This window comes from Delphinus delphis, chromosome 2 (assembly GCF_949987515.2).
Source record: "Delphinus delphis chromosome 2, mDelDel1.2, whole genome shotgun sequence".
NCBI classification, from domain to species: Eukaryota; Metazoa; Chordata; class Mammalia; order Artiodactyla; family Delphinidae; genus Delphinus; species Delphinus delphis.
In genome coordinates, this window is record NC_082684.1 from 13,580,417 (window position 1) to 13,596,956 (window position 16,540).

Sequence of the window (16,540 nt, forward strand, 5' to 3'; positions counted from 1 at the left end):
GTTTGGAAAGTATCCCTATTAAAATAGTACTTTTAAAAGCCTGTATTCACTAAATTGTCAAAATTGTCATTCAAAAAAGTTTATAATTTTGCATCTGTGTGTACCCACTATACCTTCTGCTTCAGTGTAAGCCTACAGTGTTTAAGGAAATCTTAGAGGTCAAATGTTTGTGATGTTTTATACCACAATCAAAAGGCGATTCCATTTGAACATGTTGGTTGACACTGTCTGCCTAGTATAAGTACAATTTGACTTATTCCTGATGCTGTTGTAGGTCACATTTGCTAGAAGCAGAGCCTGGGACAAGGATTTGGGCACACTTGATTTATTGCAGGAATGCTCTCAGGAGAGAGTGAGGGGAGTAGCAAGGACAGAGGAAGAGCCTAAGCAGCACGTGGTCTAAGCTGGGGTTTTGGTTCAGCCTGAACCCTGGGAAGTTTTGGAGCAAGAGTGAGGAGGCACGCCTTTTGTACTCAAATAGCTTGTTGGTTGAGATATAAACAGAATGATTATGAATGTGCTTCTTGGTCCTTATTTCCTTGTTTTCCCGTATTTTCCTTTTAGTAAGGTCCTCTGGTAATCACATTCCATGGGTAGTCAATTCAAGTCTAGACCTCACAGTGGGACATGGTTCCTTTTGTGGCTTTTTCTTCTTTCCTGATGGACCAGAATCTCCGGTTTTCAAGTCATCTGGGACCAGGGATAAGAAATGCCATATGGATTACGTGGGTCATCCATGTGGAGATAGTCAGGAGTCGGCCGCGGCCACATACATACATGCAGTTATTAGCTGGACTAATGCATGTACTGTCTTAGTGCTTTCTCCGAAATTAAAAAGTGCTGATCTAGAAGACATTATACAATTAGTCTGTAATTATTCAAGCTAATACAGTATGCATAAATGGAATCCATAGATAATCATTCCTGTAACTATTTTTTATTTTCAGCCTTCTCACATATTAAGTCCTTTTTTTAGATGCTAACACCATCCGTGAGAAAATGCACTGGTTTCGTGGTCCTAATTTCAGCTGCACAATGGTTTTTGACCATTCAAAGTAATTAAGAAAATGAGTCAAATGGCCCTGGTTAGTTTAAGAACTTAAACTGGATTACTTCTAGAATCCTGGCACTTTTATTAAGTCTCTTCCAGATCCTCGGTGTTATATATCTTCTAGAGAGGATATAACTGTTTATACCTAAAACAAATGGCCTACCTCAGTCTCTTTCATAAAAATTACCACCTATGATTTCATGTGCTTTTACTGTGTCTCTTGTTTGCCTTTAGCATCTGTGTATTTAATCAAGCATGTTTTGGGTTCACAGCTTTTCCTTGTATGTTAGAAGAATAGTCTGTTTTAATCAGTCTACCTTTCTTAATCTTAGACATTTTGTTTTTATGATGTTACAAATCTTGGCAATGGGCTAACTTTAAAAATGGTTGTATTGGGCTTCCCTTGTGGCACAGTGGTTGGGAGTCTGCCTGCCAATGCAGGGGGCACGGGTTCGAGCCCTGGTCCGGGAAGATCCCACACGCCACGGAGCAGCTGGGCCCGTGAGCCGTGGCCGCTGGGGCTGCGCGTCCGGAGCCTCTGCTCCGCAACGGGAGAGGCCACAACAGTGAGAGGCCCGCGTACCGCAAAAAAAAAAAAAAAAAAAAAAAAAATGGTTGTATTAAATGGCTCAAATTCTGTTTTTATTTTACTTTATTAAAAAATTTTTTTAACATCTTTATTGGAGTATAATTGCTTTACAATGTTGTGTTAGTTGCTGCTGTGTAGCAGAGTGAATCAGCTATATGTATACATATATCCCCATATCTCCTCCCTCTTGCGTCTCCCTCTCACCCTCCCTATCCCACCCCTCTAGGTGGACACAAAGCACCGAGCTGATCTCCCTGTGTTCTGTGGCTGCTTCCCACTAGCTATCTATTTTACATTTGGTATTGTATATATGTCCATAACACTCTCTCACTTTTTATTTTAAAATTATGTTGAAATACTTAGTTCTATAGTTATGTGGAGTTTTTTTTAGTATTTGGAATTTAGTGTGCAATTAAGATATCTATTCTATAAAAGAATTTAGGAATCAGTGCTTCTGTTTGATAAATATGTAAAATGAAGTGCATTTTACTTTCAACATTTAAAATTTGCCAACTTTCAAAAAGAGATTTAAGGGTGTTTTCAAAGATAGAAAAAAGGATAAGGAATCAAAAAAAAAAGAGAGAAAACAAAAACAGATGAAAACAGAGCAAAAGCAAAGATAATAGGAAAGTGAAATAGATTTTATAGACATCTGGGCTGACATAGTCACTGCAATTGAGTCCTGAATTTAACCCTGAGTTTACTAGGAGGTGGGTATAAAGGGAAAGTTCTTTGGCCTACATAATTTGTATTTTTTTTAAAAAGGAAAGGCATATAAATTCATCTAGAGCAGTAGCTTTCAAGCTTTTTTGACTATTACCCATAGGACAAAATAGGTACATTTTTGTATTGCTTTTCAGTATGTGTATTTATGTATGTGTATAGACGTGCAGTCACATACACACACTTTTTTTCCACTAACATTTCTGTAGTGTTTGTTATCTGCCAGGCCCTCCTCTGGATCCTTACATTAATTTATTTAATCCCCAAACTGTATGATGTTAAGAACTATTACTGTCCCTAATGAGGAAATTGAGACACAGTTGTGTTTCCTGTTTTGCCCAGGGTTACAGTACAGTTACTAAATAGCGTATCTAGGGTTCAAAGCCAGGCAGTCAGGCACCAGAGTCTATGTTCTTAGCCATTGCTCTGTACTGCCGTCTTTTTTTCCTCTGTCATGTGCTTAGACTTGTTTACATTCACATATACCTACACATGTGTGTGTGTCTAAAGGGGGGACAGAAGTTTCATGAAACACGTTTAGTATATTCAGTTCTTTTTTAGTATTTTAGTTTCCAAATGCTGGTTGGACCCACTAAATTGATATTATCATCCACTAATGGGTCACAGCCCACGGTTTGAAAAAAAACTGGTCTAGAGAGACTTTTAACAAGTGCTGAAGTTATCAAATGGCTCCTTTATTGTGGTCAGTAAATAAGATCATGAGACTAGCATCTTTGATAAAGGATATGAAGATATTATTGAAAAAAACATAATTTTATTGTATATAGTCTCTTTAAAAAGTGGCACACAGAAGATTAAACCTCAATTCACTAAAGTGTGTGTCTGAATAGAACTTATCTACTACTTTGGTCCAAGTGAGGTGATTTCTGTCCATCTATCTTAACACAGGGTAGATTTTAGAGAATTACTGGGATGGACAGTAATGTTTCTTTTCAGCTCTGAGGTCTAATTTATCAGATATTTCAGATGAGTCTTTAGAAGTACCAGATTATGGTCAGTCAGGTTTCACCATTGAACCCCTTGAGTGTTTGCTTTTTGTGTACTGTTTGTGCTGTGGTAATACTGAAATGAAGCTGCTCTTCTGAGAACCCTTTCAGTGATGGTGGTTTTCCTGGGGCTTGACATATACTGCCCTGGCATTACTTACCATGTATGTTTGGCTGGCCTATTAACAAGGGTACCAATTTCCAAGGGCAGGACAAGTGAAATGTAGAGTTCCAAGAGAGTATTTCTTGTTTGGTTCCATTTCTGACCCTGCTGACTTGGGGTGAATGAAGTTCTACAGGGAAAGATGGAGGGGAAGGCAGGTGAATTGATTGTCAGTGTTCATGTCACATGTGGAAAGGTAAAAATCTTTCCTCAAATTAAATTATCTATGAGAGAGGGATGTGGCCAGGCACTGTAATCAGTTCTTATGTAGTTGTGGCAGGTTACAAAGCAGTGGCCAGATACAGATGTCACCATGTTAAGATATTTTCCTTTTCTACAGTGGTGGCAGCTAAGTTTCCTGAGCTCACTTTCACCAGGGAGTGTTGTCAGGAATCATATTTAATACCCAAATTAAAGGTGATTACTTCATGAAAGCCCATTGCTCCTTCTCCAAAGGGAAAGAGTGGGTGAGCTATATAGCTCTGTACTGCAGATTTGCACTGTTAGTTTCTTTTCCTAAAGACCCACCTTCAACTTTAGATCAGAATTGTCAACTGAGAAGAGGGTATTTGGCTATATGCTACAGAGCTCTTTCTTTGTTTGCTATCTTGTTTATTTTTTTATGCATTCAACATTATTTGAGTTTCTACAGTGTGCCAACTCTAGAATTTGCTAATGATACAAAGTGAGTAAAACTGGACATAGTCCCTGGTTTTGTGGAATTTACAGTCCTGTGGAAGCTACACAATGAGGCAATCACACAAGTAAATGAAAACTCATGTTTCTGACAATTTCTATGACAGGGTGTTATGAGAGTATAAAATTAGAGGAACTGTGCTAGTCTGAGAAGTCAGGAAAGGCTGTATGTCTGAAGGAGTGAGAAAATGAGATGGTGAGAGGTGGAGAGAGGTAGGTAGAAGCCAGATAATTTAGGTTATATTAAGGATTCTTTTTATCTTAAGAGTAATGGGAAATCAAGTATTTTGAGTGAGAAGGGTTATATTTTTATCAACAATTTAGATGACAACACAAAAGGTATGTTTACCAGATTGAGGATGAAAACAAGCTGAGAGGCAGAGCTAGTATGGTTGGTGGTCAAGTCACTCTTTAACAAGATTCTGATTTAACAAGTCAGACAGAGAAAGGGAAATATCGTATGATATTGCTTATATGCGGAATCTAAAAAGAAATGATACAGATGAACTTATTTACAAAACAGAAACAGACTCACAGACTTAGAAAACGAACTTATGGTTACCAGGGGAAGGGTTGGGGGAAGGGGTAGTTAGGGGGTTTGGGATTAAGATGTACACACTGCTATACTTAAAATGGATAACCAACAAGGACCTACTGTATAGCACAGAGAACTGTGCTCAATATTATGTAACAACCTAAATGGGAAAAGAATTTGAAAAAGAATAGCTACATGTATATGTATAACTGAATGACTTTGCTGTACACCTGAAACTATTGTTAATCAACTCTACCCCAATATCAAAGAAAAAGGTAAAGAAAAAAGATTCCCTTATTCTGGAAGGGTGAGAGAGGGATGAATTCCAGCACCATTGAATATGATCCTTTAGGTAGTGGAGTCCGTCACATACGACATGACTGGTACTTGTGGCTAATCAGAAGAAGTTGGTTAAACTGGAATATCATTTTAAAAGGATATATAAATATGTACTTTGGACATACTACTTTTCACTTAAAATATATAAGTATATATTCACTTTGCGTGTAGGCACAAGACTCTGAGAGTAAGTTCTTAAATAATGGTTTGTTTTGCATAAACCGCACTTATAATGCATCATCTAAAATTAAGTTTCCAATTCCTTAAAATGGAGTGAGAACCAGACGCATTTGAAGTGATCTGGATACAGAATCCTTTTAGATTTTCACAATTTTTTCCCCTAGCCTTTTATAGTTGTTTTACCCACACCTAATTTTTCAACAGTTCTTTTTTCTTAAGCGTCTTGCCTTTATGTAGTTCTTTCAAAGCTTTTAACCTCATTTTTCTCTTTTCTTTCACATTTACATTTCAGTGGCTTATGTAATATATAGTTAAATTATATAAGAATAACGTATACAACAGGCACACACAAGTAAGGCAACGAGTATCAGTGACTGGTGTGAAGCAGACAGCCGAACGGCGTGGGGACAGCAGTCAGTGCACGTGTGAACTGGTTATAGGCATCAGTGTGCAGTGCAGTGTTTTATAACCGGAAGGGGAGTGCCAGTTAGTGTTGGGAGTGGTCTAAGGGGAAGTCGCAAGAGAGTTTCTGCCATACTTTTTTTAAAGCAGTAGTTTGAGTACAGTAATTTACGCTACAAGGTTGGATTGAACACAAAGTGTGGCATGGCTGGTTAAGCAGAGTGTACAATGTATAGAGTTGTAAGCAGCATTAATACAAGTTTGAGTGACAGAAAACAGTGCTCGCAGTGGTGGGGCATTTGGACCCCAATGGGAACAGCGTGTCCTGGATAAGCACTCTACCGGAGGAATTAATCCAGAGGCCTTCTAGTTCTTAACCCTTTTCTCCAGAATAATGCATGTAAACATAGACAGATTTTCCTTGCTTTTAATTATATGGCATTGTAAATCGATTGCTTTTATAGACAGACTGTAAAAATACTTTTTTAACAAATTGATCTCATCATTTTCATGCCAAGATAAAGGCTACTTCCTAAAATTTTTTTAATGAATTCAGACTTTACAAATAAAGTGAAAAAAATCAGTTTAATTATGCTCAAAATAAGTTTAAGCAAGAAGGCTGCTTTTTGTTTAGCTTGAAAAAGTAGTTGATATCGTGCAGTGGCTTATGATGTGGCAGCATGAATGTCATCTTGTTTTAAAACCATCAGTCCGTTTTAATTTTTCTGTTATGACAACACGTGCTTAAAAACCTGATTCATAATGATCATTGTGGCCAATGGAATAAGAGTCACACCTGTGGAAAAGCAAACTGAGACCTAGTCCAAGGGAACTAGACATTTCCCCTTGACACTGCGTTTAGTTCATTTTACATGATTTCCTTTATCATCAAACCATTGAGACCATTGGCAACATTGCGCTGTGTCAGGTAGACTAGGATTCTAAATCCATATTTCAGTTTAAACAGAAATGACCTTTGTAAGGTATCTGTAGTTTGCCCCCCAACCTATGGAATTCTTCCTCCAGCTTTGGAAAAGTTTACGTGGTTGTCTGGATCCAGTCCTCTCTTTGAAACGGCTGCTATAACCTGCAGCTGTAAGAGCACACAGGTTATCGGTAACATCCAGAACAGTGTCTGTTGGGCCCTGAATTGAAAGATTTACCTCATTCATATGGTCGTAGGTGTCTGTCAAGTTAAGTCAGGAATTAATCCTTCTTGTCATTTATTTTTAGAGTTTACTTTCCCTCAATCTGTTAAGTAGAACTTCTACCTCAAGTCCCATCAAGCGCTGCTAGCCTTGTCCTCTGGGAAACCAGTGAACTCCACGCCCTCTTCTGCTCCCATTTCTTGACAGAGTATCTTGGAAAGGCCCTGGCTCTGGAGAAATTGATAAGATCAGAGCAGTACACACAGCTTCTGTGAAGATTGCTGGGAGTGCGTCTGAAGTCATTGCATGTTGATGCTGAAATTAGAGTTATGCTGAAGCCTGAAGCTTGGTCTCTTTACCTAAGCAGCAAATCCCAGCTGTGTTGCTAAACATCCATTTTAGGGGCTCCATCTGAGCAGGAAGTACTACTGTTTACCTTTTTCGGCCAAAAGAGTTTCCACCATTGGTAGCTTTTGCAGTTTCCAAAAGATGCTTTCAAAATAGGAATTCTTTAACAACATCAGCACACAGTGAACGAAAGCCAGGAGTTGGCTTCACAACAAGGTAGTCATTCATCTCATTACAGACTAAAAGGAAATAATATTGCCACCAAGTTCAGTTGCAGTGGCCCCTCTTAAAATATTGGAAAACGTGTAGGCGGTTCTGGACTGGATGGCACTCCTCAACAGAAGGACTCCTTCACGTTCTCCCTCTGTACTAATCTGCAAACCAGCTCAATCAGAGAAGGTGGCTTCTTCAGGGTCTCTCCAGCACTGAATGTGTTTTCTTCCCCTTTTGCAATGTGATAAGCAGCCTTATGGGTGCTTCAAAAAACGCTGTTTGGAGACAAACTCTGTTTCATTAAGCAGCCTACTTGTAAGTAAGATCCTGTTTATCTGAAATATCTGTTGCTTGGAACATTGTGAGGCACTCCTTGAAGTTTATTGTCGTAAGCATCTATTGGCATGTACCTTGTGATAGAAGTACCATAGCTTTAATTAATCATGGAAATTATAAAAGTAAAATCAAAAGATTTGTGAGCTTCATCATACTTTTTCCCCCGACATTTTACTGATAGATAAAAATAATGGTAAAGGCAGGATATGTAGTCTTTAGCTCATATTATTGGAAAACTTCTGGATATCATCACATGGCAGGAGGATGACTGTTTATTATTTGACTGTACAGTGTATAACGTGGCATTAAGGATGATTTTATATTATTTGCCCACATACATTAGCGTCCTTTGCTACCTTACATTTATTTGGAGTGATACATGACGTTTTTAAGGTAATAGGAAAGAAATCAAAGAAAAAGTATTTACAAACTCACGGAACACATATAGGGCACCTCCTAGTGGTACAAAGTCTTAAAGTCATTTACTTTTAGATTGGTTTAGGGAATAATAACATTTTGCTTGGATGAGATGGCATAATAGTATTTTTAAATATTTTACAAATTATCTTAGAAAAGAAGAGTAATATTATTTTTTGTAAGTCCAGAAGGTATAGAAGGGATAACGGATGAATATTGTAGGAAGGCCTGTTCCCACTCAAGGTAAGGCGTATTTTTTGGATATTTAGATCACCCCATCAATAAAATGGGCGACTTTATGAAACCTCCTCTACTTGGAAGTAGTAGTACTGTGTCTTTTCCACCATTAGAACACCTAACCTGTATTGTGACTTCTTTTTAATGTCTGGTTCCTAATTTCTTTGCCTGTGAGGTCATTCACTTTAGGAAGGCAGCTAGCTGGAGTACTACTCAGAGTGTGGGCTCAGGAGTCAGGCCACATGGGCAAGTATGGCCTTGGGCAAGGGACCCAGTTCCTTTACGCTCCAGTTTCTTCACCTGTAAAGTGGAGGTCATCCTCACCTCCTCGTAGGGATGTGAGAAGAATCAAATGAAGTAATCCAACTCTGAAGTGCCTGACAGGTACTCAGCTGTTAGATGCTAACACCCTGCGGTCCATCTGCCACATTGGTCAGCACCTGGACTGAAAGACACACGTGAGCACTGGGAAGAAGCTCATAGCCATCTTTCCATGACGTTGTAGAAAGATTTTCTTTGTTGGAGAAGATAGATGGATAACATAATTTCTAAGGACCACAGCACTCTGGAGATAGGAATCTCAGAACAGGAATCTAGAGCAGGTGCCATGTGTGTAGGAACACAAAAGCCCCGTACTTACAGAGGACTTGACTTTCTTCTGGGTTTTTATAGTGCCTTACTCCATGGAAGGTATAGTACTCTGCTTTAGAATATTCTCTAGCTTCATTTCACTGCTTTTGAATAGATTAACTTTTTTCATTTGTATACTTAGGTTAATTTGTTAGGTTCTAAAAGCTGTCATTTGCTTTTTTGGTTCACTTCTGCCTTACTAAACTCTCAATCTATAATTGTTTTATTTACACAAACCTTTTATGAACTTTTTACTGTATCCCAGAATGTGTTCAGCATGTTTACGGTGTTGGTTTTATTAAAATCCAGAACATCCAATTTCTAGTACCGAAGAAGAATCTCTCTTATTTAAAGAAAAAATTCATTTATGGTTAAGCGTGTGGTCCCTGGAATCACACTGCTTTCATCTGAATCAGCTCTGTCACTTTTTACCCAAGTCTTCTGGCCGCTTCCTTAAGTATTCTGAATCTGCTTCCTCATCTGCAGAATGGAATTACTGAAAGTACCAACTTCACTGGCTGTTCTGAGGAGTGAGTGAATCACTGTGTGGAGTATATTTAGCACGGAGACTGCATCGCCAAGTCCTTGAGGAATGTTGTTTCTCTCCCTCCTCAGGAGCACCACCGCCGTTCTTTGTCTGTTGTACATCTTGGGTCGGCACTCATTTACTTCCTGAAGTACTAAACCAAATAACAGCCAAGATACAAGAGCCCTTCCCTTAAAGCTCTCTTGGTCTAGTGGCTGGATTAGAATAGGATTTTGTGCTAAATACTGTCGAGGTGTGGGCAGGGTCTACGGAAGCACCAGACTGGGTCAGAACTCAGACCAACTCCAGAATGGTCTGATGAATGCACTTAACTTCAAAAGTGGGACTGGGCTCAACCATCCCAGGAGGTGTTTGCATTTTGAGAAGAGAAGAGCCTTTATACCTCGTAGGGATGAATTGGGGGCCTACCCCTTCCCTCTCAGGGTTTTTGCCTGCCTTCCCCTTCCTCCTTCATCCCACCTCTTCGTGCCCTCTTCCCACTTCCCTAGGGAAATAAACGCGGGTACCTGCTCTGGGCACAGTATCCATGTGGCCCCAATGCCTCACCTAGGGTAGTGGCACTCCACACAGGATTTGCCCAACTGAGCCCTCACTTAGGGAGAATGTGGCGAGGTTGACCCACTAACCTGTGAATTACTGCCCAGAGATGTAAAGGGGCTTCTGTTGGTACTGCTTGCAATTTAGGGTCTTTTAATGTCTTTCACATCTGAAGATCTCTTTTGTTTATATAATGTCAGCTTATGTTGCTTTAGACTTTTTTAATAAGTATAGAGGAGTACTTGAGGTACTTAATTTATATGTGTGTATGAGATTTTTTGTTTTTTGAGATTCTTAACTATTTTCATTTGTTTACAACAGCAGCAAAACCTAGTGGTTAATTGACCATAATAAGAGCTAGTTTCCTACAGCTAAAAATACTGAGGAGAGAATAACAGTAAAAGATTGAAAGCATAACTTTGTCATCAGTGATTAGATATGTAAATATTGAGGCCTAGACCTAGAAATATGTCTGACATAAAATTGAAGAAATATATCAAAGAACTATTGGAAACAGCACTAAGGATACGTTTTCATTCAAAGAGTGTTCCTTTGTGCATTGTAACTTTCAACTTGACTAAATTACCACTCTGCCTGTGTAGCCTTTTAACTCTTTTTCTCTTTTCTTTTCATTTTCAGCTTATGGAAAAGTGTTTCTAGTTCGTAAAATAAGTGGTCATGATGCTGGAAAGCTGTATGCCATGAAAGTTTTGAAAAAGGCAACAATAGTTCAAAAGGCCAAAACCACCGAGCACACAAGGACAGAACGACAGGTCCTAGAGCACATCAGGCAGTCGCCGTTTTTGGTGACATTGCACTATGCTTTCCAGACAGAAACCAAACTTCATCTCATTTTAGGTAAGTGTCAGTTCTCATCAGACTTTTGACATTTTACGAAAACTTGGGTCTTGTGCCGTAATGCACTCAAAAGGAAGCATACTTCAGACTTAGAAGAAATGAAATCTTTTGACTTTCATTCCTCTCTCAGTGGTGGCATTTCCTTGAACATCATGAATTGCTCTGGATTTGGGACCTCCCGTCCTGAAGGAATTTGTGTACTTCTCTTCCACACTCCTTTATTAATCTTAAAACACTTGAGTCATTTGGGTGGCTGCTTCCCTGGGTGGTGTCTTCCATTCAGATGTGCTGAGCTGAGTGGGAAAGTGGGCCACAATTCCTAGTAACGTACAAGTTTGGGCCAACAAGGGATATTTATGGAAATCAGTAATTAGGAAAAAGAAAAGATTTCTATTCTTAGAGATGCTTTGTTTTTCTGGTGATAAACCTGCTTTTCATGGAGATACCCACTAATCAGTCAGCCCTTTGCTCACTCCCGTTTCTCCCCACAGACACTTTCTGAATCCTTTCCTTTCCCAGAGTTGGACCATTGTATATGGACTTTGGAAATGTCCTCTGTGCATATTTCCAGATTTCTTTGCAGAAAAGTTGTACCATTTTCTATTCCTACATGGCAGTACTTAGAGTATTATACTCTTCCATCATAGACTATTTCTTCTGTTATAGTTTTAGTCCCGTTCTTTTGAGAATTTGCACTTATGTATTATAATCCCCTGTTATTGATCTCTTCTGTGAATTAGATGAGGTAGAATTTCACACAGTGCTCTGTGAGCATTAGCTGTTTCTTGAGTGCCTTCAGTGTGCCAGCACCACACTAGGTGTTACCCACAATATCACTCACCCCTACAACACTGCCAGAGTCCTCTCATTAGAGATGTTGAAGGTTCTGGAAGCTGCATTTCCTGCAGTCACGTATCTTGTATAAGCTTGAGAATAAAGATTGGAACTCAGATCTGACTCATTTCAAAGTCTGCCCAACAGTGCTCCTGTTTTCTTTGATTACTAGTGGTATTTGGCAACTTTATCGAATGCTCTCATTTTGAAAATTATACTTTTATTAGTGATGCCTAAAATTGCATTCACTTTTTGAGTCATGAAGTTACACTTCAGGCCTATCTTGCAGTGCTTACCGTCAACTAACCATCCCAAATCTTTCATACACAGGCCACAGTCTCTCCCGTCCTGTCAGAGTCTCCACTAATGTTATCATCTGCCTGTTGTTTCAGGCCTTCATTCTGCCCCCGTGTGTATCTGCTCAGCTGTTATTTACTGATTTTTAAATATAATTCCTTCTGTATTTTTACCCAGTAGGTTGTAGGGGACATAAGATCGTAGTAGCCAGAAGTAGTAAGAACCCAAACTCCTGGCCTCTGCATCACCACACCACAGCTTCTCTCTCTTCTCTCTTTTTTCTGTTTTCTGACCATAACTGGACTCAATCTTCTAAAAATTGTTTATTGTAATAGTATAGTTTATAAATAATATTGGGTTGGCCAAAAGGTTCAGTGAATATGTTGTTCATTAAAGTTCTTGGTGAAAATAAAAAATGTGTCTTTCATTTCTACTTAAAAACTGAAGGAACCTTTTGGCCAGCCTGATATTTTTAACTTAAAAGTAGATGAGTGAAATATGTTGGATCTGATTAAAAAACAAATAGTCCTTGATAATGTTGCTTTTTTTGTTGTTGGCTCTTCATTACTTTTGCTCTTTGTCAGTGACCCACAAATAAATAAATACAAACCAAGGTAAGAAAACCCATCTCTTGTGCCAGCTCACGAGTAGAATGTAGACAGTGAACTCGTTCCATTGTTTGGCAGTGCGTTTAGAAAGCATGCCCTCTGCCTCCTCTCCATGTGGATATGTTTACTGTCATTCTCTTTGTTGCATGTCTGTAGTTGTTATTTGACTTTTTTTGGGGGGGGCCATACCGCGTGGCATGTGGAATCTTAGTTCCCCGACCAGGGATTGAACCTGTGCTCCCTGCAGTGGAAGCGTGGAGTCTTAACCACCACTGCACCGCCAGGGAAGTCCTTATTTGACTTTAAAGACAAAACTTTTGAGAAATCTTCAACAGGACATTACTATAAACTGTTTTTACTGTTCCATTATTTGTTTGCAGTGCTTAGAACTCACGCTAGGTCAGTTCTCCAAGTACTGTCTCAGTCTGCTAGGGCCGCCATAACAAAACATCACAGGCTGGGTGGCTTAAACAACAGAAATTTCTTTTTTCTCAGTTCTGGCACCTGGAAGTCTAAACTCAAGTGCCAGCAGGGTTGGTTTCCTCTGAGGGCCATAAGGAAAAGGTCTGTCCCAGGGCTCTCTCCTCTGCTTGCAGAGGGCCCCCCACTTGCTGCCTTTTCACATGGTCCTCCCTCTGTACATTCACACCCCTGGTGTCCCTTTTTGTGTTCAAATTTTCTCTTCTTGTAAGGACAGGAATCAGATTGGATTAGAGCCTACCCTAATGGCCTCATTTTAATAACTTAATTATCTCTTCAAAGGCCTTGATTCCAAATACAGTCACATTCTGAGGTGTTGGGGGTTAAGATTTCAATATATGAATTTGGGGGAGACAGTTTCAGCCCATAACTGTCTTTAAAGGCTTATTGATTAACTTACTTTATCTAGTTTTGGGGTACTGTTAGAGGTTAATAGCAAGAATTTACAAGTCAAGCTTTTCAGGGATCCAGCTGACCTTCTGCTCTGATGAATAAGTAAACACAATAGACCTTTTTAAAAACATATTTTTAACAACTGCCTTATTACTACAAAAGCATATATATGCATATAGAAGCTATAGGAAAACAAAAATAAGAAGAGAAAACATATATTTTCACTACCCAGAGTTTACCTCATTATACATATATTTCTCTGTTATTACCTAGTGTATCCTTCTAGATCTTTTTGTCTGTGTGTCTGCATGCATGTATGTTTCATCAAAGTGAAATTGTCCTGTACATAGGATTTGTAACCAGCTTTTTTTTCTTAAATTTTATTTCATTTATTTTTTTATACAGCAGGTCCTTATTAGTCATCAATTTTATACACATCAGTGTGTACATGTCAATCCCAATCGCCCAATTCATCACACCACCACCCGCACCCCCCGCCACTTTCCCCCCTTGGTGTCCATACGCTTGTTCTCTACATCTGTGTCTCTATTTTTGCCCTGCAAACCAGTTCATCTGTGCCATTTTTGTAGGTTCCACATATATGTGTTAATATACGATATTTGTTTTTCTATTTCTGACTTACTTCACTCTGTATGACGGTCTCTAGATTCATCCACGTCTCTACAAATGACCCAATATCGTTCCTTTTTATGGCTGAGTAATATTCCATTGTATATATGTACCACATCTTCTTTATCCATTTGTCTGTCGATGCACATTTAGGTTGCTTCCGTGACCTGGCTATTGTAAATAGCGCAGCAATGAACATTGGGGTGCCTGTGTCTTTCTGAATTATGGTTTTCTCTGGGTATATGCCCAGTAGTGGGATTGCTGGGTAGTATGGTAATTCTATTTTTTAGTTTTTTAAGGAACCTTCATACTTTTCTCCGCAGTGGCTGTTATCAATTTACATTCCCACCAACCGTGCAAGAGTGTTCCCTTTTCTCCACACCCTCTCCAGCATTTGTTGTTTGTAGATTTTCTGATGATGGCCATTCTAACTGGTGTGAGATAATACCTCATTGTAGTTTTGATTTGCATTTCTCTAATAATTAGTGATGTTGAGCAGCTTTTCATGTGCTTCTTGGCCATCTGTATGTCCTCTTTGGAGACATGTCTATTTAGGTCTTCTGCCCATTTTTTGATTGGGTTGTTTGTTTTTTTAATATTGAGCTGCATGAGCTGTTTATATATTTTAGAGATTAATCCTTTGTCCGTTGATTCATTTGCAAATATTTTTGCCATTCTGAGAGTTGTCTTTTCGTCTTATTTGTAGTTTCCTTTGCTTTGCAAAAGCTTTTAAGTTTCATTAGATCCCATTTGTTTATTTTTATTTCCGTTACTCTAGGAGATGGATCAAAAAAGATCTTGCTGTGATTTATGTCAAAGAGTGTTCTTCCTATGTTTTCCTCTAAGAGTTTTATAGTGTCTGGTCTTACATTTAGGTCTCTAATCCATTTTGAGTTTATTTTTATGTATGGTATTGAGGAGTGTTCTAATTTCATTCTTTTACATGTAGCTGTCCAGTTTTCCCAGCACCACTTATTGAAGAGACTGTCTTTTCTCCATTGTATATCCTTGCCTCCTTTGTCATAGATTAGTTGACCATAGGTGTGTGAGTTTATCTCTGGGCTTTCTATCCTGTTCCATTGATCTATATTTCTGTTTTTGTGCCAGTACCATGTTGTCTTGATTACTGTAGCTTTGTAGTGTGGTCTGAAGTCAGGGAGTCTGATTCTTCCAGCTTTGTTGTTTTCCCTCAAGACGGCTTTGGCTATTCGGGGTCTTTTGTGTCTCCATACAAATTTTAAGATTTTTTGTTCTAGTTCTGTAAAAAGTGCCATTGATAATTTGATAGGGATTGCATTGAATCTGTAGATTGCTTTGGGTAGTATAGTCATTTTCACGGTATTGATTCTTCCAATCCAAGAACATGGTATATCTCTCCATCTGTTTGTATCGTCTTTAATTTCTTTCAACAGTGTCTTATAGTTTTCTGCCTACAGGTCTTTTGTCTCTCCAGGTAGGTTTATTCCTAGGTATTTTATTCTTTTTTGTTGCAGTGGTAAATGAGAGTGTTTCCTTAATTTCTCTTTCAGATTTTTCATCATTAGTGTATAGGAATGCAAGATATTTCTGTGCATTAATTTTGTATCCTGCAACTTTACCAAATTCATTGATTAGCTCTAGTAGTTTTCTGGTGGCATCTTTAGGATTCTCTATGTATAGTATCATGTCATCTGCAAACAGTGACAGTTTTACTTCTTCTTTTCCAATTTGTATTCCTTTCATTTCTTTTTCTTCTGTGATTGCCGTGGCTAGGACTTCCAAAACTATGTTGAATAATAGTGGCAAGAGTGAACATCCTTGTCTTGTTCCCGATGTTAGAGGAAATGCTTTCAGTTTTTCACCATTGAGAATGATGTTTGCTGTGCGTTTGTCATATATGGCCTTTATTATGCTGAGGTAGTTTCCCTCTATGCCCACTTTCTGGCGAGTTTTTATCATAAATGGGTGTTGAATTTTGTCAAAAGCTTTTTCTGCATCTAAAACCAGATGATCATATGGTTTTTATTTTTCAGTTTGTTAATATGGTGTATCACATTGATTGATTTGCATATATTGAAGAATCCTTGCATCCCTGGGATAAATCCCACTTGATCATAGTGTATCATCCTTTTAATGTGTTGTTGGCTTCTGTTTGCTAGGATTTTGTTGAGGATTTTTGCATCTATATTCATCAGTGATATTGGTCTGTAATTTTCTTTTTTTGTAGTATCTTTGTCTGGTTTTGGTATCAGGGTCATGGTGACCTCATAGAATGAGTATGGGAATGTTCCTACCTCTGCAATTTTTTGGAAGAGTTTGAAAAGGATGGGTGTTAGCTCTTCTCTGAATGTTTGATAGAATTC

The 16,540-nt window shown here is 38.6% G+C and overlaps 1 protein-coding gene across 2 annotated transcripts in view; it reads left to right on the forward strand.

Annotated features, from left to right (window-relative positions):
* RPS6KA5 (ribosomal protein S6 kinase A5) overlaps positions 1–16,540 on the forward strand; it is a 182,518-nt gene that overhangs the window by 67,947 nt on the left and 98,031 nt on the right. The window contains exon 3 of one of the 2 annotated variants that reach the window (XM_060004043.1): positions 10,738–10,956. The exons of the other annotated variant lie outside the window; for it this stretch is intronic. Within the exon in view, the coding sequence (XP_059860026.1) occupies positions 10,738–10,956 (219 nt within the window). The remainder of the gene's footprint in view (positions 1–10,737; positions 10,957–16,540) is intronic. 2 annotated transcript variants of the gene reach the window in all.